The 22,110-nt window shown below is 41.5% G+C and overlaps 8 protein-coding genes across 8 annotated transcripts; 2 read left to right on the top strand and 6 right to left on the bottom strand.

The window, feature by feature from the left end:
- Positions 1-2,318: 2,318 nt before the first annotated feature.
- Positions 2,319-4,444, top strand: LOC132258027 (H2.0-like homeobox protein). Its single transcript, XM_059755121.1, has 3 exons — positions 2,319-2,634; positions 3,843-4,180; positions 4,260-4,444. The coding sequence occupies exons 1-3, from the start codon at positions 2,394-2,396 to the stop codon at positions 4,401-4,403; spliced, it is 723 nt and encodes a 240-aa protein (XP_059611104.1). The 5' UTR covers positions 2,319-2,393; the 3' UTR covers positions 4,404-4,444.
- Positions 4,445-4,832: 388 nt separating this feature from the next.
- LOC132258291 (sodium-coupled monocarboxylate transporter 1-like) lies at positions 4,833-8,141 on the top strand. Its single transcript, XM_059755543.1, has 8 exons — positions 4,833-5,705; positions 5,923-6,128; positions 6,183-6,300; positions 6,377-6,444; positions 6,693-6,847; positions 6,909-7,539; positions 7,596-7,783; positions 7,842-8,141. Exons 1-8 carry the CDS (start codon positions 5,552-5,554, stop codon positions 8,065-8,067), a joined length of 1,746 nt encoding a protein of 581 aa, XP_059611526.1. The 5' UTR covers positions 4,833-5,551; the 3' UTR covers positions 8,068-8,141.
- Positions 8,036-9,302, bottom strand: LOC132258292 (uncharacterized). The gene is made up of 2 exons (XM_059755544.1): positions 8,221-9,302; positions 8,036-8,147 (listed from the first exon to the last, which is right to left on the bottom strand). Coding segments are annotated over exons 1-2 (1,002 nt in total). The 5' UTR covers positions 9,222-9,302; the 3' UTR covers positions 8,036-8,146.
- Positions 9,303-9,410: 108 nt separating this feature from the next.
- Positions 9,411-11,290, bottom strand: LOC132258940 (cytochrome P450 9e2-like). The gene is made up of 3 exons (XM_059756501.1): positions 10,976-11,290; positions 9,698-10,911; positions 9,411-9,627 (listed from the first exon to the last, which is right to left on the bottom strand). The coding sequence occupies exons 1-3, from the start codon at positions 11,191-11,193 to the stop codon at positions 9,461-9,463; spliced, it is 1,599 nt and encodes a 532-aa protein (XP_059612484.1). The 5' UTR covers positions 11,194-11,290; the 3' UTR covers positions 9,411-9,460.
- Positions 11,291-11,292: 2 nt separating this feature from the next.
- On the bottom strand, positions 11,293-13,278 carry LOC132258942 (probable cytochrome P450 9f2). The gene is made up of 3 exons (XM_059756504.1): positions 13,023-13,278; positions 11,752-12,965; positions 11,293-11,693 (listed from the first exon to the last, which is right to left on the bottom strand). The coding sequence occupies exons 1-3, from the start codon at positions 13,220-13,222 to the stop codon at positions 11,524-11,526; spliced, it is 1,584 nt and encodes a 527-aa protein (XP_059612487.1). The 5' UTR covers positions 13,223-13,278; the 3' UTR covers positions 11,293-11,523.
- Positions 13,279-13,520: 242 nt separating this feature from the next.
- Positions 13,521-15,366, bottom strand: LOC132258941 (probable cytochrome P450 9f2). Its single transcript, XM_059756503.1, has 3 exons — positions 15,104-15,366; positions 13,826-15,039; positions 13,521-13,762 (listed from the first exon to the last, which is right to left on the bottom strand). Exons 1-3 carry the CDS (start codon positions 15,307-15,309, stop codon positions 13,596-13,598), a joined length of 1,587 nt encoding a protein of 528 aa, XP_059612486.1. The 5' UTR covers positions 15,310-15,366; the 3' UTR covers positions 13,521-13,595.
- Positions 15,367-15,563: 197 nt separating this feature from the next.
- LOC132258943 (probable cytochrome P450 9f2) lies at positions 15,564-17,694 on the bottom strand. Its single transcript, XM_059756505.1, has 4 exons — positions 17,430-17,694; positions 16,163-17,373; positions 15,837-16,100; positions 15,564-15,781 (listed from the first exon to the last, which is right to left on the bottom strand). Exons 1-3 carry the CDS (start codon positions 17,633-17,635, stop codon positions 15,934-15,936), a joined length of 1,584 nt encoding a protein of 527 aa, XP_059612488.1. The 5' UTR covers positions 17,636-17,694; the 3' UTR covers positions 15,564-15,781; positions 15,837-15,933.
- A 179-nt stretch (positions 17,695-17,873) lies between these two features.
- On the bottom strand, positions 17,874-21,883 carry LOC132258498 (uncharacterized). Its single transcript, XM_059755829.1, has 6 exons — positions 21,672-21,883; positions 20,395-21,608; positions 20,176-20,337; positions 19,484-19,700; positions 18,206-19,419; positions 17,874-18,146 (listed from the first exon to the last, which is right to left on the bottom strand). The coding sequence occupies exons 1-6, from the start codon at positions 21,881-21,883 to the stop codon at positions 17,980-17,982; spliced, it is 3,186 nt and encodes a 1,061-aa protein (XP_059611812.1). The 3' UTR covers positions 17,874-17,979.
- Between the last annotated feature and the right edge of the window lie 227 nt (positions 21,884-22,110).

Here is a 22,110-nt window from a genome sequence, read left to right on the forward strand (position 1 = left end):
ATTCTTCTCCTCTCCAGGATGCATTGTAACTTGTCAGTGTAATCAGTTAAGAGGTACAAAATTGCTCACATTGCAACATGCTCCGCGAAGACAATCTTGCGTTGTAGACCACAACAAAAAAAAGTGGGCCCACCGCCGCGTGACCATCTATTATTCTGCACTTCATCATCGCACTTAGCGCACGAGATGTCGTTGAACAAATTCTCAAATTGTCTTCTCTCGCGCCGTGGCAAAATGTTTAATATATGAGTAATGTGTTTTATTGAAATTAATTATTGCGCGCCCAAGACTCGTTAATATAACAAGGCTTGAGGTCCGTAATTGTGTCAAATAGCGTGAAATAGTCAATAAACATGTCCTGAAGCGCGGCGGGTGGTAAAATATGTTTGAGTTTTCTCTCCTCCTTCTCACCAAATTCAATATATAATATCGAATAATACGTTTCTCTCCGCACACACGTGAAAAAAACGGACAACAGGTCAAGAAGAGATTCTGGAACATAAATCACAATACTTGGGCTCTTCTCACAAAATATCCCGCGTCACAATGAGTTTCATGTTCGTACAGAGAAAAACGACACATTCGCGCATAGAACATATTATGCGGAATGCGCGCCCGGAGTGAGATTACTTCTGATGCTGATCTCGCTGCATGCGCATTGATCGATAATTCGATATGAACAATTTCCCACTTGCTAAGAATCTTGTTAACAACAATTGTAATAATTCCTCACAAGATTTCAATCTACTTTCTACTTGAATTTAAATTTACATGGAATACACTCAGCAGCATAACTCACTCTTGGAGACACTCATGTTAAATTACATGTGAAAATACATTATTTACACTCGTGCTGCTGGCAGATTGTCAAGATATTTGTCACGTGTGAAGAAGACACATTTGGGAGAGAGAGAATATGTGTAACAGAAGTTTGGAAATAAATACAGCGAACAATAGAATTGCAGAATTTTTGGGGAGTAACAGAACATATAATGTGTGAAATTGGGGCACATTAAATGAACTTAGATAAATATTTCACGCGATAGTGCGATAAACTGGAAAAAAAATTCTTAATTTCTGCTAACACTTGAGTCAATTTAACACGTTAAAGTATTGGGATTTCAATAAAAAGATTCAAAATTCTTTATATTACCTCTACATCGGCAAATGTAACTAAAAACCATCTTTTTTGCTCAATATTATGACCATTCTGTTCTCTCGTTTTGCATCGAAAATCTCGCAGGAGGAATCCACCATAAACACCTACTGTAATTTAATATTTAATCGATCGCTAAATATATTTTGTCACATGTAATCATTTAAAATTTTCTGCACGACAACCAATTTGGGAGATTCACTGAGGTTTCGTGAACAATCCGTGGGATAAAATCGGCATTGGAATGATGAGTGAGACACCAGGACTGAAAATTAATATTCAGAAGTGTGCTCCCTTCTATGCCAAGAGCTCATTTATCATCTATTAGTGCGATCCTCAAGATCGTTTAGCGCTTGATTTATTGTAGAACATTTTTCTGAACCTGTTGGCTCACCACCTATGGATTTGAGCTTAATACGCTGTCTCTCCTCCCTCAACATGCCAAGGAAGAGAAGACGCGTGCGACAAAACGCTGTCGCGCATTGTGAGATGATCATAGACATGCTCTTGTTTGCTGCATGTTGAGCAGCACAGCTAATTAATGATCAAGGGGATTTCATTTGATATCAATGAATACAAATTTATCCCATTCTTGTGTGTGAATGATGAAGGAAGGGAAATATAAGAACTTCTCTCGCTTGATCATGCGATCGTGTGAAATTTATATACACCTCTGCGTGCCTCGAGTCGCCTTCTCTCGACTCTCTATCAATTCTTCAGCATAACTTCTCTGGTGAAAAATGAATACCAATATTTATTATTGGATCAATTAGTGCTTAAGCATTTATAATATTGATTTAATATACATCGGAAGATAAATCACTCTCAATGTGGAGGAAATTGCTCTATGAATATACAATTAGTCATACGATCAGTTGTGGCACAACCTCAAATCACGTCTGATTGATTTGCGATTGAGTCTCTCGCGGAGCCAAAACAACGCGAAAGAGTGAGGCAGAAGGCAATAAAACTCAGGCCATCAGCGAGAATGTTGCTCCTTTTCCATGCTCTCCACCACTCTCGCAGTGAGATGTTACCAATCCCACGACTGCCGCTGAGATCTGACTCCGCCCGATTGGCGATGCTGTGTGGTCCATGCTCGATCGCTGCTCAGCGAAGCGTCGAGAGGCTTCAGTAACCAAATTAACTTGATCTCGATCACCCGTGCTCTCTTCCCATTGTCAACTCTTCGCGCGATCGACAGTGAGGATCTCTCAGTGATTGGTGATCGAAAGCTATGGACTATTCAGTCGCAAGGACATCTTGCAACAGTGACAGTATGATCGTGACAAGTGAATCCGCCAATCCGGCCAAGAATGCCCTCAATTTCAGTGTCGACCGCCTGCTGTCGTGTGACCGCGACTTCAGTGACAATTCCAAGTGCCATCCTGACGACGTGTCCAGCCTGGACGACGCCGGGAACAGAGTCATCCGACCCATGCCAATTAGAATCACGGGCGCGGGACGCGATCATCGAGGTACAGATAATCTGTGTGATTGAATAGCCCAAATAAACAGCGCACCGACAAGAATAGGCATCCTTTTGATCATGTTGAAATAAAATAAGAGATGATTGCACTCCGTGTTGAATAGCATTTAACTCCATATGTTAATTATCACAAGTTTACCAAACATCTCTCCTCCAAACACAATCCTAACTCATTTATATTGAGTGTACACATCGATTTCCTTTCCAACTCCGCGCACGCACAAGATCGCATTCCCTCGGTCGTGTGCAGGATTCAGGCAGAGATTTGAGGAACACACAACATTGTATTTATGTCGAGGCACTTGTCATTTGTTTATGAAATACTAAAGACCCTTTTTTACTGCCCTCTGCCTCTCTCTCTCTCTTTCTCTCGCTCGAAATGAGATACAGAAAATTACTGGCAACATTCGGAACCGACTTCTCAATGAAACAATTTGAGAAAGATACACAGTTGAAGAGTATGCAGACGAGATTGAGAGGATTGTGGATCAAATGTCGCTCGAATGGATGTGAATGTTAATTATTTGCGAAACGATATCAGAAAACAGAGTGATAATTCCATGTGAATTACCTATACATACAATCATTGATACTGAATCATTGACGAAATACACATTTTCAAGCCTTTTAGAGATCTTCTAGCGTCTCAACTTCCTCTTCACATACAATATCTGTGAGATTTTTTTGAGAAAATCTCAGCTGAAAACACAGATTTTCTCCTTCATTTCAGTTAAATGTTCTCTATCACACCAAAAACCCCCCAAAAATGCCAAATCTGTGTATATACTAATAATTGTAAACGAGTAAAATCTCACCAAGATGTACACATACAACACACTGGGCTTTTGGGTATGGAAAAAGGAGTCATTGCAGTTTGTTTATTGAAGTGCTCGAGTATTGTTTATAATATTGTCCCAATGAACACATTTTTCTGTTGATTAACGAAAACCATACGTTGGTTTTAATAAGGTTTTCTTATAAACAAACTAAAACGATCAAATATATAATAAAATATTCACAATATTGGAGTGTAAATTGTCGGGATTCTCTCCACTCATATTGGCACAATGTTGATGGAGAAAAGAGGTCTTCGGACAGCCACAAAGGCGATCAATAAGCCAAAAAAAATCACTTTTCATATTAACACACTCTCTCATTGATCTGTGAAATTGAGTAAGACTGCTTTGCGCCACTCAGGAATGCCTTGCGGAGACTCTAGTCCCGTCATCCCGTCGATAATGCGCTTCACACATCTCTTCACGCCAACCTACAATCACCACAGATCCTTCTACGGCCTTCCACCTCCTCAGAATCCGCCGCTGAGGTCCACAGTCACCGCCATGGACACTCCCGACGCCTCGACGTCCGCCAGTCCCGCCGCCTCGTCCTCCACGAAGCGGAAGCGCTCCTGGTCGAGGGCTGTCTTCAGCAATCTTCAGCGAAAAGGCCTGGAGATCGCGTTCGGCGGCCAGAAGTACATCACGAAGCCCGACCGACGGAAATTGGCGGCGCGACTGGGACTCACGGATGCACAAGTGAGTGAAGATACGCGCGCCAAATCGCTGTTCGCAAAACTAATTCGCCCATCTTTGTTTACATTCTCTGGCGATCAAGGTAAAAGTGTGGTTCCAAAATAGAAGAATGAAGTGGAGACACACCGGCGAGGAGAAGAATTGCCCCAGCAAAAGGAGCACATTTGATAAAGACGAAGCATTCGTGGGCGCTGAAGATGATGAAATAGACGTGGTTTCGGACTAAAGTGAATTGTATCGCAACTCTTGAGATCCATAAATTCATTACTGGTGAAAATTATTCTCTTTTCTTCTCTGAATTTGCCTGAAATTTACACTGAAAACACTTCGACATCTGAATGCTAATGAAAATTTGAGAAGTTGTAAATTTCACGTGAAAACATTACTATAAAAAGTACACACTTTAAAAAAATTCCCCTAATTGGTCATCATAATAGAGTTTAGGGACAATTTTTTCGTTATTAAGCAGTTAAAGAAATCTTCTTGGAAATCTTCCATAACTCACGAGACTTTTTGTTCGAACACTTCAATATCTGTTTATTCCGTTTATTCCAGTTTCCAGTGCCTTTATTTGTATGGAGTTAAGGAATTATGCTCTAAAGAAATGTGATAAAATCGATGTTTGCAATATTCAAGTCCTATAATATCTTTCAATTTCAGAATGTCAGAAAATCAAGCTAATTCTGTTCATATTTGATCCCTCTGTCAGCGTCATAAATATTACTCACTTGATGAGAGTGAACATTTAATTAATTACTTCACAACCGGACTGTTAGAGAGTAATTCAATCTAGATCATCACTTGAGATAAATGCAATAAAGTCATTTAGATTAGAGTAAATCCTTTCGCGAGAGACGCTTTTTGTTCACTTCGCATCTGATTTAACACTCTTATTTTAAGGGAATTCGCGTCAAGATCATCTTGATGTCACACAGTTGAATCAGTGACGACACAATTTGGCGACACACTCAGAGTTTGGTAATCCCAAAAAGCTCACACGCGCTTCTGCACCAATTGACCGCGAAATGATTCAATCAAGAGCGAGGGATATGATGTAGATTCGTAGGGAATCTGTGAGTTGTGCGAACCACCACATGGCAAGAACGATGATACAGTTAGGACCGGACCAACACATGATGTGCACATCACACCGTCAGCCTCGGCGGTGGATTTATTAGTGTCGCTATGCAAGATCGCCAATTTACATGCGACAAGTTAATACACGAATGTAATTTGGTACATGTGGAAGAGTGATGTGATGGGTTTATTCGCCACCCAGCCAGAGTTTGGCGTGAGATCGCGCGCGCCAGTCGTTGATTGTTTCCCGTGCAGTGGACCCGACTTCAAGACCCGCACACTCTCCCTGGCCACAAAATGCAGAGTCTCGAGGACTTGATTCTGCGCTCGCAGAAGTTCTCCCTTCCGGACTACCTTGTCTTCGTCACGATGCTCTTCTTCTGCATCCTCATTGGCATCTACTTTGGCTTCATCAAGAATGTCGACACGGAATCCGAATATCTCGTTGGTGGTGAGGAGCAATCGAAAATGCTCTTTTAAGTGCTATTTCGGGTGTTTCAAGTGACGAAATATCTTAAACTACTTAATTCCTCATAATGTGACGAAGACTTTCAATTAACTCGACAATTGCATGATTTTTTTTCTCCTCACTTTATCACTTTTATCACGTCTAATAAAGCGACGAATCTTCTATGCAGAGATGTAAATGTGTGTGATTTCTCGTGTAGGTCGACAAATGCAAGTGTTTCCAATTGCATTAAGTCTCATTGCAAGTTTTATCAGTGGAATCACGCTTTTGGGCCTCCCAACGGAAGTCTATTCCTACGGAATACAGTATTTGTATGTGATTTCGGGGGTGCTCTTGATGGGAATCACCTTCACCGTCGTGTATCTGCCCGTCTTCCAGGGACTCCACATCACATCCATGTATCAGGCAAGTCAATCACAAGTGATCCTCCGCCTTTGCTAACCCATTAACTCTCGGCAGTACTTGGAGAAGCGCTTCGACAGACGCCTGCGACTCTACGGATCCATAATGTTCACCATCATGAATGTGTCTTACTTGCCAATTGTGATCTATGTGCCTAGCATAGCGTTCAATCAAGGTAAATCACGCGCGAAGCCTCCGTCTTGTGGCTAATTGACAAGGATATTCAATTAAATCTCTTCAATGTGGTTTAGTAACTGGCGTCAATATTCACATCTGCTCAATAATGCTTGTTGTCGTCTGTGTGTTCTACACTTGCGTGGTTTGTAGCCAAAATATTTTTACATACTCAATCAGTTTATATTAATCATTTCTCGCTAAATTTACAGTCTGATCTTCTGTTGCGTCATTTTACGCAGTCACTTTGCATTAAAGCCCTATAAAATTAACTTAAACCTCTTGTTGTTGAGTAACACAAGAATCACTTAAACTATGCTTTTGCCATCCACATTTTCGCCATGATTAACTAATTACTCAATTAATGTCTTTTGATTTTCCCACTAAACGCAGGGTGGTTTGAAGGCCGTTGTCTGGACGGATGTAGTCCAATGTTCACTCATGTTCACCGCCTTGATTCTGGTCGCCGTTAAGGGGACATTCCACGTAAATGGGCCGGAAATTGTGCTAAAGAGCGCTCTCGAGACTAATCGTATCGAGCCCCCGATGTAAGACAATCCCTGGAATCCATTTATCGTTTCCTTGAATGCTCTTCTTTCTCGCCACCAGATTCGATATTGATCCCACGATTCGGCACTCCTTCTGGTGTCTCTCCGTCGGAGGGCTGTTCTACTGGGTGCAGACCAACGCCAACAGCCAGAACATGATTCAGCGTTATCTGGCGCTTCCGTCGCTGCGCGAGAGCCGCAAGGCAGTGTGGATATTCGTCACTGGCGTGATCCTTCTCATGCTTCTGTGCGCCTACAACGGCCTCCTAATCTTCGCCACATATCGCGATTGCGATCCGCTGACCACGAAGCTCGCCAAGGCCAGGGATCAGCTCCTGCCGCTGTTCGTGATGGACACTCTGGGTGAATTGCCTGGACTGTCCGGCATGTTCATCGCCGGAGTGTTCAGTGCTGCGCTCAGTTCCCTCTCCACCTGCCTCAATTCCATGTCCGCGGTCGTGCTGGAGGACTTCTGCAAGCCCTTCACACGAACGCCGCTCTCCACCACGGCCACCATCTGGATCATGCGCTCGGTGGTGGTTGGCGTGGGGGCGCTTTGCGTCTGTCTGGTGTTCGTTGTCGAGAAGCTGGGAACTGTGCTGCAGCTCACAATGAGCCTGGAGGCCATCACGAATGGGCCCCTCTTGGGCATCTTCACCATCGGCATTCTACTGCCCTCCATCAACGGAACGGTGAGGAAATCTCTCTACAGTGTGACAAGAAAATTTAACTCACTGTGCGACTTCAGGGCGCTCTGACTGGCGGAATCTTTGGCGTGCTTCTCATGAGCTGGATCAGCCTCAATGCGCAATGGGCAATTGCTTCGGGATCTCTGAAATTCGACACGAAACCCATGTCAGTCGACGGATGCAACTACTTATTCAACTACACCTCAACAATCTACACCACACAAACTCCAATTGATGTAGAATCGAGGTACTCATTAAGAAGCAATTCGTGTCCCTAATCACTAAATCTTCTCTCATTTTCCCAGTGTTATGCCGCTCTACAGGATCTCTTACATGTGGTACACAGCCTTGGGCGCGATATCCACAATTATTGTGGCTTTTCTGGTCAATTTGGTGCTGGGAGGTAATGATCCTCACCTCATTGACGCCTCGCTAATATCACCCATCATTCGAAAGTACTACGGCTGCACGCCGAAGCCAACAAATGAAGAGGAGACGATAAAGGATGTTGTAGAAGAATCGTATTTGTAGAGCCAATTGTGATGTCTTTTTGCCAAATAAACACTTTCTATACTGTTCCATTCCGATGACCGAAAATCAGAGACTCTTATCTAAAAAAAAACAAACAAACAAGCAATATTTAGAGTGATATTCCAGTTAACTTATCTTAAAATTCTTGCTCACTAAATAGCTAAATAGTTTGTTCCTGTTCTCACATTCCTGAACAGTCCCATTGGCTTCGAGGACATGAGATTGTGGCGTCGCATCGCCTCGTTGATCTCCTGCACAGTGATGGGCTTCACTCCGTCGGCGCCCCTGCCTTGAGTGATGTCCGGACAAAGGTGGATCATCCCATAAGTGGATCCGGACGTCACTCGACTGTAGGGCTCAGTTATTCTGTTGCTGGAATTCAAGCGCGTCAGGATGCAGTAGTCCACGAGGACGGCAATTGTCTCGTGCACCAAATACGCCAGAATCTTCAAAACTTCCGCGGTGATTTGCACCTCTGCTGGAATGTTGAGCCACGAGCGAAACTTGGTCATCATTGTGACGGAATTGTTGCCATAGAACGACGTTCGGCGGGCTGCGTGGAAGTACTCATACTGATCTCCGTTCAGCATCTGCGAAATGCGGTCTGCACGGAATATCCGACGCGTCTTCTCCTCGTCAAATCTCTCAGGAACATCCCGATCGCTGTCATCTTCGGAATTTGATCCGGGACTCGCCTCCACTTCCTTCTGCAGAGCACTCACGCGCCCCTCCTTGATGTCCTGATACCGCTGATACTGCTTCATGTACCTCAAGTGCTTCTGCAGCCTGAAGATTTTCACGGGTTGCCGGCGCATCAGGAATTCAAAGTCCTTCTGACTGGGACACGCAATACCCTTTCTGGCCACGGCGCAGTCAATCGCTTCCTGCAGAATTCCTCGCATCTGCTGATACACTATTTTCTCCACGAGCACCACAGACTCCCTGAGTGGGTGCTCACAGTCGCCGAAGCCCCGCATAATACTGCTGATTTCTGGGGTGAAGATCGGCAGGTACTCCCCAGAATCCGATCCAGATGCAAAGTGGTGCCCAGTCACTTGTTGCGTGGTGTTTTGCGATGTCAGAAGACTTGTTATTGTGGAATTTGAATTCGCCCGAGCTTTCTTCAGCATCGGGAAGTTATCTCCGCGGGACATTTTCACTGAATCTAATGAAATGCTGCAGAAAAGGAGGATTTGTCGGGAATTCTGTGGGAAAACACAAACACACAAACTCTTGCGGCTATTTTGACATTTGATGGTGATTCACGTGATCAGTCACCAGAGGCGCTGCGCGTCATTCAAAATGACCGGTAATAAGAGAAACTCTTAGAAACGACAAATCAATTATTTTGGAATATAATAAATGCTAATTTATTTATCAAATCTTCATGAAATCATTTTCGTGGACGTAGTTTAGCATGAACTCCACCTTCAGCAGCGAGAACTCCAAAGGACTTTTCCAATTTCAGAGGAATCTGGGTCTTCTCCGTGACCTCCAGCGAAAAGTTCAGAACTAGATAGTAGATAATGGACTTGAGTTCCATTAGAGCGAATCTCGAACCTGTTAAAGATAAGATACGAAATCAGATTACTGTATCTGATGCAACACTTCACATTATCGCTTAACTTACCCACGCAATTCCTGGGTCCGATACCGAAAGGAATATAAACACTGGAATTAATCGATGACTTGTTCTCGTCGCTAAATCTCTCAGGGTCAAATTTGGCAGGATTAGGGAAGTATTTCGGGTCCCAATGAAAAGCGTAAATCGGAACCCAGACAGCGTGCTTCTTCTTGAAGTCAAAGGTGAAGTTGTCATACAATTCCAGAGTAATGTCCTTATTGCACTCTCTATCGATAACGATACTGGGTGGATATTTCCTGAGAGTCTCTGACACAACCATGTCTAAGTACTTCATTTTCTGGAGAATATCGTAGGTAATCCGTTTTCCTCTCAGTTCGTCATTGACTGACTTAATTTCCTCGTACAATTTCTGCTGTACATCAGGATTGGCACAGATTTCGTAGGTGGCAAAGCTCAATGTAGAAGATATTGATTCGAATCCTGCGAGAAGAAATAGGAAGCATTGTGCCACAATCTCGGTTTCTGACCAAACCCTGCTTGATTTCTTCCAAGCAACACTTGATTCATCAACAGTGGCAAATCCCGCGGAATCTCCTTCATTTTGTTGATGATTTAGCTTTCCTTTGTTGGCTTCCATCAGGAGATGAATCATATCAGGACGCACAATATGCTGTTGCTCACGAACTTTCATTGAATCTGTGACGAGGCTACGGAAGAACTTTGACTCTTTATAAGGCGACACACTAATGTTGAAGACTTTCATCAGATGAGGCGAAATTCTATAGAGCGTGAACTTCAGCATAGTTCCGATTCCACTAAAGTCTGAGAGAGCTTTTCCAGCCAGATAAACCTCATTGGTTTTATTGGTTAAAGAGTCAACTTTTATGCCAAAAGCACAAGTTGCAATCACATCGTGAGCAACTCTGGATAAAAGCTCTTTCATCTCGTAAACTTGAGGACCTTTTTCTTTTGCTTCCTTGTGAAGATATTCTGCCATTTGCTCTCCAATTTCCACAATAAAATCGCACATCAAGCGCATTTTGCTGCCAGTGAAAGCGGGACTTAAAGTCGCTCGCATGTCTCTCCATTTCTGCTCCTTCAGGACGAAGAGAGAATTGCCAAAAAGAGGATCCATTTCTTCATTGATAAAATCTTTGCGGTCTTGAAAATGTTCGAATTCCTTCACGGTGAAACGCTTGAGAACTTCAGGATCTCTCAGTATAAGTGTCGGAGTGTCTCCATCATAGAAAGCAACAACTCTGCGAAATAATTATTATGGATATGCTAAAGTGCCTGCGAAATTGCGCAATGCTTCTCACTTACTTCTCATCATCAGAGAACTCATTATAGAGGCTTTGAATCATATCCACGACGCCCATCTGCTTTGTTAGGAGTTTGTACATCGTAACAAGGAAGGGCATCGATTTATTAAGTTTGATGCCTCTTTCTTCGAAGAACTTCCTCTTCCTCTCCTCCTTCTTTAACAACTTATGGGCTATAAAAGCCACAATACTAACAATCAACACTAACCACCAAATCATTATGTAGAAATACACTCGCGAGATAACCTTGCTAAACACGTCCGAAGTCTCCGATGGTTCTCACTGTACTGCGGAATAATAGTTGTGTGTCTGATCTAAACACACTCTTCAATTAAGAACCCACGGAATGTATTTATAGTTACGTATTACCACACACACACAATTTATGTGTTTCCCGAAGCTTAAGTTCCAAAACTGTGGATGTTTTATCTATAGATATTGGAAGTTATCGCTTTTGGTCTTTAGTCTGTCCTTATCAAGGTATGAGAACATGTGGCTCGCAAAATCACAAGTCATGAAACACATTTATTGCACAAGAAGAAATGCATATTACAAATCTCTTGGTCTGAACTGAAGGCGAATTCCCTTCTCTCCTTGCAATCCAGCGAGTCTTTTGGCCAATACAAGAGGAATTTGTGTCTCTGAAGTGACTTCAATGGAGAAGTTAAGCAGCAGATGAAACAATACAGACTTCGTTTCCATCAAGGCAAATCGAGATCCTGCAATAGACACTCAATTAACCTGAATTCTGAGTTAAGTAAGCATTTCCTGAATTACCTATACAATTCCTTGGACCGATTCCAAATGGTATGAAAGTATCTGGGTCGATTGAGTCCTTATTTTCATCACTGAATCGCTCAGGGTCGAACTTCTCAGGATCGGGATAGAAGTTGGGATCACGATGAAAGGCATGAATTGGGAGCCACATTATATTTCCCTTCTCGAATGTAAACTTCTGTCCATCATTGAGGTTTATTGAGAACTCTTCGGTGCACGTTCTGTCGGTGAAAGGAGCCGGAGGCCACTTTCTCAGGGCTTCCGACACTACCATATCCAGATACTTCATCCTCTGCAAAGTGTCGTAGTTGTGGCGCTTCCCATTCAATTCCCTGTGAACCTGGAGAATTTCTGCGTGTAGTTTCTTCTGGATATCAGGATTAATTGCCAATTCATAGACGGCAAAGGACACCACAGTTGAAATGGTTTCATATCCTGCCATCATAAAGAGGAAACATTGTGCGACAATTTCAATTTCTGACCACTTTTCCGTTGATTTCTTCCAACCCACACTGGCTTCCTCAACTGTGGCGAATCCTGCGGAATCCTTGTCGGTTTTAGTATGTGTTAGCTTCCCCTTTTGTGCCTCCATCAACAAGTGAATCATATCAGGACGGAAAATGTTGTTCTTCTCTCGCGCTTTCATTGCGTCTATCACCAAATTCCGCAGGAATTCCATATCATCTCGCGTGTTGAGTGTAATTCCCAAGGCTTTCATCACTCTTGGAATTGATCTGAAGGATATAAACTTCAGGAGCTTTATTGGCGCTGTGAAATCCACAAGCTTTGTTGCGCGCACATAGAAAGAATTCTGATTGTCATGAAGAGAATCAACCTTCACGCCAAATGCGCATGTTGCAATTAAATCTGTAGCGACACGGGAAAAGAATGCCTTCATATCGTAGGTTTGAGGTCCTTTCTCCTTGGCCTCCTTTCGCAAATACTCAACCATTTGCTCGCCAATTTCCACTATCAATTCACACATGAGACGCATTTTGCTGCCGGTAAAAGCCGGACTCAAAGTCGCTCGCATGTCTCTCCACTTTTGCCCTGAGAGCATGACTAGAGAATTCCCCAGGAAAGGATCCATATGCTCGTCGATAATGTTGACCTTGTCGTGAAAGTGGTCAAAAGATTTCACTGTGATCTTCTTCACAATCTTGGGATCGCGAATGAAGTAAAATGGCCGATTCATCTCCCAAAGACCAGCAATTCTACAAGAAAAATTCTTCAATCGCATCCTTATAGAATTTAAATTATGGTAAACTCACTGATTATTCTTAAATCGATTGTAGTACTCCATAATAAGCTCCTGCGTTGAAGCTTGCTTCAGGAAAATCTTGAAGAAAGTTCCAAAGCCATAATTCCTCTCTCCTTCTGGGATGTTTCGAGCCTTGAAGTAGTTCTGATTGTCCGTAAGCCATCTGTACACAAAATATGCCACAAGGCCGAGGAGAATATACACCAGCATTCTGGGGACTTTTATCGATTTTCTATAGACCAAAAAAGTACGTCTTTCCGACTTCGAGCGCAACGCGAGACTGAATCCCACGTCGTTTCTACAAAATTAATTCACATTGGCCGAAGCTAAAAATATTTCGATGGAAAAAGTGGGAAAAACGCATTAGAATAAACCGAACTCACATCTGTGTAGTGTTGAGTGGCACACGAACTGAGACTATTATCGTGGATGTGAATAAAATTCTTAATTAAGCCAATTGACGTGATGCGACACCAACGCGGAATACATAGATAACGCTGTGTTTTGGTTTCTCCAAAAGCCGACATGAAAAGTCGCTGATTAGATTACTTTATTTCATGATGACAATACATTTTTTGCAGATTTACTCTCTGGGGCGGAATTTGATCCAAACGCCGTTTCGAGCTTTAAGTCCAACAGCTGATCCGGCCAAAATTAGAGGATCCTCGGTTTTGTCCGATAAATCGAAATGGAAATTTATGATGAGGTAGAAAATTAAAGATTTCACTTCCATCAAGGCAAATCGAGATCCTGATAAGATAAAAGCATTATGAAATATGCTTAAGGGGTAAATCTCAACCATTTTAATCTTACCGATACAATTTCTGGGCCCAATGCCGAAGGGAAGATAAGTATTTGGATTGATCAAATGTTTGTTCTCATCGCTGAAACGCTCAGGGTCGAATTTGTTCGGATCGGGAAAGTATTCTGGATTGAAGTGAAAGTCACCAATTGGGATCCAGTAAAGTTCGCCCTTCCGAAATGTGTATTTCTTCCCTGGTTCATATTCCATTGTAAAGTCTTTGGTACACATTCGATCAATAAGCGAAACTGCAGGCCAAACACGAAGGGTTTCGGAGATAATCATATCCAAATACTTCATCTTCTGCACAGTTTCATACTTTAATGGTCTTCCTTTTAGTTCATCTCGGAAAGTTTTTGCTTCTTGATATAATTTTTCCTGAACTTCTGTATTTTTAGCAATTTCGTATGCTGCGAAAGTGAGAACTGTAGATATCGTGTCGAATCCCGCCAAGAAGAAGATAAAGCATTGAGACACAATTTCATCGTCTGTCCAGGAAGTTTTCTTAGCAACAGATTTTGTTTGCGATTCCTCAGCTGTCGCGAATCCAGCGGAATCTTTTTCACTTGTTGTGTTTTCAAGAGTTCCTTTTTGAGCCTCAATCAGAAGATGAATCATATCAGGGCGAATGATATTCTTCTCTTGGCGAGTCTTCATATTATTTAGAACCAAATCTTTGAGAAATCCACGATATTTTTCATCAAAAATACTGATTCCGAACAGTTTCATCACCAAAGGACACACTCTAGCGGCAACCAATTTAAAGACAAGTGTTATGGATGTTGTATTGAACATTTCCTTAGCACTTGTGAAGAACTTATTGTCCTTCTCCTTCAAGGAATCCACCTTGATGCCAAAAGCACACGTTCCAATTATATCAGTGGCGATACGTGAGAAGAATTCCTTCACTTCATGTGTTTGAGGGCCTTTTTCTTTAGCCTCTGTCTTCAAATAGTCCACCATTTGCTCGCAGATTTCCACCATAAAGTCACACATTAGTCGCATTTTGCTTCCTGTGAAGGCAGGGCTTAAGGTCGCTCGCATTTCGCGCCATTTCTGACCTTCAAGGGAGAATAAGGACTGCGAGAAGAGAGGTTCAACGTCTTTGGACGCTAGAATTTGATGGTCAGTAAAGTGATCGAATTCTTTTATGCTGAGATATTTAACGAGTTCTGGATCTTGAATAACTAAAATTGGTGTCCTTAAGTCGAAAACTCCAAAGACCCTGTGAGAAATTCAGTCAAATTAGGAAACATCTTTAATGTAACTTAAAGCTTCAATAAATGTACTTCTCATTGCGGTATTTCTTGGAAAGCTTCAGAGCAAAGTCAATAAGGTTTTCTTTATTGGTGAAGAAGGGCAAGGAGCTGCCGAAGAAGGGCAGAGGTTTGATGAATTTAACCCCGCGATCGCGGAAGAAGAATTCATTCTGGAATCCATACTTGTAGAGAACCCACAAGAAGAGCACAAACACAGGCAACAACCACAGAGCCATTAGTTGATAAGCACTTATCTTTCGCACACTTGGCACGCGTTCTCTCGACAGCTTTTAAGCGACTGATCGCGATCGCTGTGAAGAAGCAACTGAACATTTCTTAGGCGACTGTCTGCGAAAATCTGGAGTGTCGAAAATAAAACATGACGAAGCGTAAATCTTCAATGAGATATTTCAATGTTTAGGATTGAATGATTGTCAAGGTCTCCAAACAGATGGAAAATTTCTACTACAGCATGTTGAAGATTTTTGCCTTTATTATACCACAAATATTTTTAGATGACATTTTTACAATTAAGCAATGTATTCAAAGATAAGACTAAGATATGAACATCTTGATAAAACTCGTTGTTTTTCTCCTTCGTGCATTCCATGCAGTCTCGCATGGATCTTCTTTATAATAATTTCCAAAAACAAGTTCAGAAATTATTAGTAAAGAAATTTCTGCAAATTCTTCAACCGACCAGTGAAGCTGCAAAAAATGAAATGAATTAATTTTAACCAAAGGCAATTTACAATTAACTTACCATTGCAATTGTATTATCCAAAATTCACGAAACATTTTTACAGTGAAACATTGGAGACGATTTTTCTCGGGATTGTGCCATATTTTTCCTCAATAATCTACTCCCTGAGACGGAATTTAATCCAGACGCCAGATCGAGCCTTAAGTCCGACAGCTGAACCGGCCAAAACCAGAGGGACCTCGGTTTTGTCCGATAAATCGAAATGGAAATTCACGATGAGGGAGTAGAGCAGGGATTTTATTTGCATTAAGGCAAAACGAGACCCTAATAAATTGGTAATATTATAAAAAAAAACACATAAATCTTAAGTTTACTCTTAATCTTACCGATACAATTCCTGGGTCCAATGCCGAAGGGAAGATAAGTATTTGGATTGATCAAATATTTGTTCTCATCGCTGAAACGCTCAGGGTCGAATTTGTTCGGGTCGGGAAAGTATTCTGGGTTGAAGTGAAAGTCACCAATTGGAATCCATAAAGTTTCTCCTTTGTGGAAAGTGTATTTCTTGCCCTTATCGTATTCCATCGTGAATTCTTTAGTGCACATGCGATCAACGAATGGTGCCACAGGCCACATACGAAGCGTTTCAGAAACGACCATGTCCAAATACTTCATCTTCTGCAGAGTTTCATATTTGATGGGTTTTCCTTTTAATTCGTCACGGATCATCTTGGCTTCTTGGTATAACTTCTCTTGCACTTGAGGATATCTAGCGATTTCATACGCCGCAAAAGATAAAATCGTTGAAGATGTATCAAAACCAGCCAGAAAGAAGATAAAACATTGCGCAACAATCTCATCTTCTGTCCAGGAAGTTTTCTTAGCAACCGGTTTCATTTGTGCCTCTTCGACTGTCGCAAATCCAGCAGAATCATATTCTGATGATGCATTTTCAAGAGTGCCTTTTTGCGCCTCAATCAGGAGATTGATCATATCCGGACGAACGATATTCTTCTCCTGACGAGTCTTCATATTTTCCAGAACAAGATTTTTAAGAAAGCCTCGATATTTTTCGTCGAATAAGTTAATTCTCAGCAACTTCAGTAACCATGGAACTGTTCTTGCGGCAATAACTTTAAGAGTTAGGCTGAATGATGCTGGATCGAACATAGCATTGGCGCTTTCGAAGAACATATTTTTCTTGTCGTTCAAAGAATCAACTTTGATGCCAAAAGCACACGTTCCGATCATGTCAGCGGCAACTCTGGTGAAAAGTTCCCTCACTTCATTGGGTTTTGGAGCTTCCTGTGCTTCCTTCTTTACGTATGCCACCGTTTGCTCGCAGATTTCAACAACAAAGTCACACATGAGACGCATTTTGCTGCCTGTAAAAGCAGGACTTAAGGTTGTTCTCATTTCGCGCCATTTATGCCCGCCGAGCAGGAATAGAGACGAACTAAACATTGGCTCAAAATCATCCGGGATAATGTTCAGATGATCAGTGAAGTGATCGAATTCTTTGATTGCCAAATTTTTACACATTTCTGGATCACGAATAACTAAAATTGGAGTTCTGAAATCGAACACACCGAAGACCCTGAAATATTGAAAACGTTATTGTGGGTCTGAAAAGTAAATCACACAAAACATTACTTTTCATTTCGAAAATTCTTGCAAATTTTGTTAACAAAACTGATGAGGTTCTCCTTGTTGGTGATAAATCCAAAGGAGCTCCCGAAGAAAGGTAGAGGTTTGATGAATTTAACTCCACGTCCCTTGAAGAAATTCTCATTTGCGTACGCGTACTTGTAGCAAAACCACAAAATCACCGCGGAAAGAAGTAACAAGACGAAGGCCATGGCGAAACTCACTTTAATTATCTTTCTCACTGAACACGAGGTCTGCTAGAAAGCGACTGCCCCCAAAATCATACTGCTGGCATTTATATCAGCGATTCTTGAATATTAATCATGAGTTGGCAATTTGATATGGAGTTATCTTGTGAGTTTGTGTGGCAGAAAATTCCTTATTTTTAAACGTTGTGTGATAACAAAATTTCCTTCCATTTTTTGCTTTGATATACAGACATATACAGACTTTTGTACGTCAATATTATTTCACAACCGATTGCAATATTTATTGTGTAATTATTAGGTGGGCGCCTGTTACAAAACAACGATGAGCTTACAGTGTATTTTATCAATTATTCCCTGGGACGAAACTTTATCCAAACTCCTGATCTGGCTTTCAATCCAACAAAAGAACTCACGAGAACCACTGGAACTTCCGTTTTGTCCGACATGTCGAAGTGGAAATTTAGGATGAGATAGTAGATAAGAGACTTTATCTCCATCAATGCAAAACGGGACCCTAAAAGGTAGACAAGAATTAGAGTGTTGTTATAAAACTTCATTATGTACTTAATTTACCTATGCAATTTCTAGGTCCGATACCGAAAGGAAGATAAGTATTTGGATTTATCAAATGTTTGTTCTTATCGCTGAATCGCTCAGGGTCGAATTTTTTCGGGTCGGAAAAGTATTTTGGGTTGAAGTGATAGTCAGCAACTGGAATCCACATCATTTCTCCTTCGTGGAAGGTGTACATTTTGCCTTTATTGTACTCTATCGTTAAATCTTTAGTGCAAATGCGATCAAAAGAAGGGACTGGAGGCCAAATTCTTAATGCTTCGGAAACTACCATGTCTAGATATTTTAAATTTCGTAGGCTCTCATAAGTCAAAAGCTTTCCTTTTAGTCCATCACGAACAGTTGTGGCTTCTTGATACAGTTTCTTTTGTATTTGATCGTCTTTGGCAATTTCATAAGTTAGGAACGTGAGAACAGTTGACACGGTGTCAAATCCTGCTAGGAAGAAAATAAAGCACTGCGCGACAAGTTCATCATCTGTCCAGGAAGTTTTCTTAGCAACAGATTTCATTTGCGATTCCTCAACAGTCGCGAATCCTGCAGAATCCTTATCGGTTGATGTCTGATCTAAAGAGCCTGTCTGTGCCTCAATCAGAAGATGAATCATATCAGGACGAATTATGTTCTTCTCTTGGCGAATTTTCATACTATTTAAAACGAGATCCTTAAGAAAACTCCTGTTGTGTTCACCGAAGATAGTAATTCCAAATAATTTCATCAGCCAAGGACACACGCTGGATGCTATTAGTTTAATCAAGATAAAAATTGATGAGGAATCAAACATTTCCTTAGCACTTGTGAAGAACTTATTGTTCTTCTCCTTCAAGGAATCCACTTTGATGCCAAAAGCACACGTTCCAATTATGTCAGTAGCAAGTCTTGAGAAAAGATCAGTAACATTTCGAGCTTGAGGTCCCTTTTCTTTAGCCTCCGTCTTCAAATAATCCACCATTTGCGCGCAGATTTCCACGATAAATTCACTCATGAAACGCATTTTGCTTCCTGTGAAGGCAGGACTTAAGGTGGCCCTCATTTCGCGCCATTTGTGGCCCTGAAGTAAAAACAGGGATTGCGAAAATAGAGGATCAATGTCTGCTGAGGATATTTGCTCGTGATCCATGAAGTGATCGAATTCCTTGATGGCCAGATATTTGGCTAAATCCGGATCTTGAATAACCAAAGTTGGCGTCATTGAATCGAAAGCACCAAAGACTCTATAACAAATTTATAGATAATAATATAGTTATTACCAGAAAAAGGAATATGATAACAATTTACTTTTCATTCCTATACGTCTTGCACAGTTTCAGGACGTGACTGATGATGTTGTCTTTGCGAAGAAAAGTTCCCAGTGAATTTCCGACGAAAGGCAATGTTTTGTGATATTTAACACCACGATCTCGGAAAAAATGCTCCTTCCGCATGCCATACTTATAGACACAAAAAAGTATGACTATTACAAGAACCAACAACCAAAAGATGCTCATCTCACTTTCTTAAATCAAGCAAATTACTTTCATTCACTCTTATTCGGAATCACCTTGCAAATATTAATGTCCAAACTTGATAAATTGTCTAACGCAACTGTGAAATTGACCGTGAATTGCTAGGAATTTATATAGTAATTAATTTCGAGTACAACATTGATAAGCCTCAACAATGTCTTAAGTGTTTGACACTTCACTTTATGCTAAATCTTCTACATATGGCATGAATTTGTAAGGGAATTTATGTAAATTGATGTCTTCGTCTAGCGATAGAAGAAAATTCTTTTCGTTAAACTTTTATTGTTGATTAAAATGTGTCAGTAATAATCATAATCTTGCATAAAAATATTAACATGTTAAGTATATTGGTTTGAATGTCACAACATGTTTGCAGTGTTAGCTTAGCGACATATAATTTCACAATTATGGGAAATTTATATTTCCTTAAGTATCAACTTGAGACTGAATGCCGTGAAGATTAATGTCTGGAGCGCAATTGCACGTGAATTCCCTTCTCAGGCACCAATCCAAGGAAGTTCTTTTCCAGTTGAATGGGAATTTGAGTCTTCTCATTTGCCTCCAGATGGAAATTCAAGATCAAGTAGTAGAACAAGGACTTTATCTTCATCAAGCCCAAGCGTGAGCCTGTAAGAAATTCAAGATTAATTGTGTTGCAAAGCATAAACAATTGATTGAACAAACCAATGCAATTGCGCGGTCCAATGCCGAAAGGAAGATAAGTAGCAGGATCAATCAAACGATCGCTTTCATCACTGAATCTCTCCGGTAGAAATTTTTCCGGATGAGGGAAGAACTCAGGATTGTAATGGTAAGTTACGATGGGAATCCAAAAGGCTTCTCCCTTGCGGAATGTATATTCCTTATCGCCATCATATTTGATTGTGATATCTCGAGTGCAGACGCGATCAACAAAAGGCACTGCCCACTTTCTCAGGCTCTCCGATATCACCATGTCCAGATACTTCAGTTCGTGTAGATTGTCATACTTTATTGGCTTTCCATCGAGCTTTTCATGCACTTTCAATATTTCTTGGTAGAGTTTTTCCTGCACATCAGGATTGGCGGTTATTTCATACGCGAGAAAGCTCAATAGAGTCGATGATGTGTCGAAACCAGCCAAGAAGAAGAGGAAGCATTGAGCCACAATCTCATCCTCTGTCCACACTCTCTTCGTCACAGCTCGTCCAACGTCAGACTCCTCAACCGTTGCGAATCCTGCGGAATCCTTCTCAGACGAAGAAGTGTGCTTTAGATTGCCTTTCTGTGCCTCCATCAAGAGATGAATCATGTCATGACGAACAATGTTCTTCTCCTCCCTCAATTTCATTGTGTCCACAACGAGATTCTTCATGAAGCTTCTGTGCACCTGATCAAAGAGTGGAATTTTGAGATATTCCATTACTGACGGACACATTCTGTAGAATAAGAGCTTCATTTGGACAATAAATCCAGAGAAACTGAAGAGCTTCGAAGCTGACACGTAGAAATCGTTATCCTTCGCCTTCCATGAATCTACTTTGATGCCAAAAGCACACGTGCCAATAATATCTGTGCCTGTTTTGCAGAAAAACTCCTTCATTTCATGCGTTTGCGGCCCCTTTTCTGTCACCTCTTTCTTCAAATAATCCACCATTTGTTCGCATATCTCCACGATGAGATCACACATGAGTCGCATTTTGCTGCCCGTGAAAGCTGGACTCAGAGTGGATCGCATGTCCTTCCACTTCTGTCCTTTCATGGAGAACATTGAATTGCCAAAGAGAGGATCCAGTTCCTCAGAAAACACATTCCTGTGATCCGTGAAGCTTTCGAACTCCTTCACAGCCAGTTTCTTCACCAATTCAGGATCAAGGATTATCACAATGGGATCACGAAATTCGAAGTGTCCAATCATCCTATGAGCAAAGGTAAAATCATTTTAATATAAGCCAAAAATGTTGTATGCAAATTTGCCTTACTTTTCGTTCGGGAAGTCTTTCGAGAGGTTCTTTATGTAGTCGTACAAGCAATCTTGCTTTCTCACCATCTTGTAGCAATTCCCAAAAAGAAAAGTCGGTTTGTGGAACTTCAGTCCTCTCTCGAGGAAGAAGTTCTCGTTCCTCGTCCCGAATCGGTAGATGTACAGTATCAAAGCGGCCAAAGCCGTGACAAGGAGAAAAATGAACAGCATTATCAGCACTGATATGATACTTTTCCGGCCGGCGAATAACAAGCTTTCACTACTGCCCGAAATACACTGATGACTCCGAGTCTGAAATATCAACTTGAACTCACTGTCTGATGGCCCTGGAGAGTTTATACATATTCAGCCACAGCTCATACAATCGCGTTTTATACAACACCAAAACATCTCGACTCCCACAAAAGCACCGATGTGACCTTCACACGGTCGTGGCC

This window comes from Phlebotomus argentipes, unplaced genomic scaffold, assembly GCF_947086385.1.
Source record: "Phlebotomus argentipes unplaced genomic scaffold, Phlebotomus argentipes genome assembly scaffold_4, whole genome shotgun sequence".
In the NCBI taxonomy this organism is placed as follows: Eukaryota; Metazoa; Arthropoda; class Insecta; order Diptera; family Psychodidae; genus Phlebotomus; species Phlebotomus argentipes.

Coding starts and splice junctions, on each gene's coding strand:
- LOC132258943 (XM_059756505.1), bottom strand. CDS start 17,635: ATGGCCTTCGTCTTGTTACTTCTTTCCGCGGTGATTTTGTGGTTTTGC. Junction 17,374..17,429: donor AAGAATTTTCGAAATGAAAA/GTAATGTTTTGT, acceptor TCAATATTTCAG/GGTCTTCGGTGTGTTCGATT. Junction 16,101..16,162: donor TGGACCCAGGAATTGTATCG/GTAAGATTAAGA, acceptor CCAATTTATTAG/GGTCTCGTTTTGCCTTAATG.
- LOC132258498 (XM_059755829.1), bottom strand. CDS start 21,883: ATGCTGTTCATTTTTCTCCTTGTCACGGCTTTGGCCGCTTTGATACTG. Junction 19,701..20,175: donor CGTGCAATTGCGCTCCAGAC/ATTAATCTTCAC, acceptor GCTTGATTTAAG/AAAGTGAGATGAGCATCTTT. Junction 18,147..18,205: donor CGGACCTAGAAATTGCATAG/GTAAATTAAGTA, acceptor TCTACCTTTTAG/GGTCCCGTTTTGCATTGATG.
- LOC132258942 (XM_059756504.1), bottom strand. CDS start 13,222: ATGCTGGTGTATATTCTCCTCGGCCTTGTGGCATATTTTGTGTACAGA. Junction 12,966..13,022: donor AATCGATTTAAGAATAATCA/GTGAGTTTACCA, acceptor TTTTTCTTGTAG/AATTGCTGGTCTTTGGGAGA. Junction 11,694..11,751: donor CGGTCCAAGGAATTGTATAG/GTAATTCAGGAA, acceptor TGTCTATTGCAG/GATCTCGATTTGCCTTGATG.
- LOC132258027 (XM_059755121.1), top strand. CDS start 2,394: ATGGACTATTCAGTCGCAAGGACATCTTGCAACAGTGACAGTATGATC. Junction 2,635..3,842: donor CGCGGGACGCGATCATCGAG/GTACAGATAATC, acceptor TGCGCCACTCAG/GAATGCCTTGCGGAGACTCT. Junction 4,181..4,259: donor TGGGACTCACGGATGCACAA/GTGAGTGAAGAT, acceptor CTGGCGATCAAG/GTAAAAGTGTGGTTCCAAAA.
- LOC132258291 (XM_059755543.1), top strand. CDS start 5,552: ATGCAGAGTCTCGAGGACTTGATTCTGCGCTCGCAGAAGTTCTCCCTT. Junction 5,706..5,922: donor ATCCGAATATCTCGTTGGTG/GTGAGGAGCAAT, acceptor TTTCTCGTGTAG/GTCGACAAATGCAAGTGTTT. Junction 7,540..7,595: donor TGCCCTCCATCAACGGAACG/GTGAGGAAATCT, acceptor GTGCGACTTCAG/GGCGCTCTGACTGGCGGAAT.
- LOC132258292 (XM_059755544.1), bottom strand. CDS start 9,221: ATGTCCCGCGGAGATAACTTCCCGATGCTGAAGAAAGCTCGGGCGAAT.
- LOC132258940 (XM_059756501.1), bottom strand. CDS start 11,193: ATGATTTGGTGGTTAGTGTTGATTGTTAGTATTGTGGCTTTTATAGCC. Junction 10,912..10,975: donor GAGTTCTCTGATGATGAGAA/GTAAGTGAGAAG, acceptor ATTATTTCGCAG/AGTTGTTGCTTTCTATGATG. Junction 9,628..9,697: donor CGGACCCAGGAATTGCGTGG/GTAAGTTAAGCG, acceptor TATCTTTAACAG/GTTCGAGATTCGCTCTAATG.
- LOC132258941 (XM_059756503.1), bottom strand. CDS start 15,309: ATGGCTCTGTGGTTGTTGCCTGTGTTTGTGCTCTTCTTGTGGGTTCTC. Junction 15,040..15,103: donor AAGAAATACCGCAATGAGAA/GTACATTTATTG, acceptor AATTTCTCACAG/GGTCTTTGGAGTTTTCGACT. Junction 13,763..13,825: donor TGGGCCCAGAAATTGTATCG/GTAAGATTAAAA, acceptor TTATCTTATCAG/GATCTCGATTTGCCTTGATG.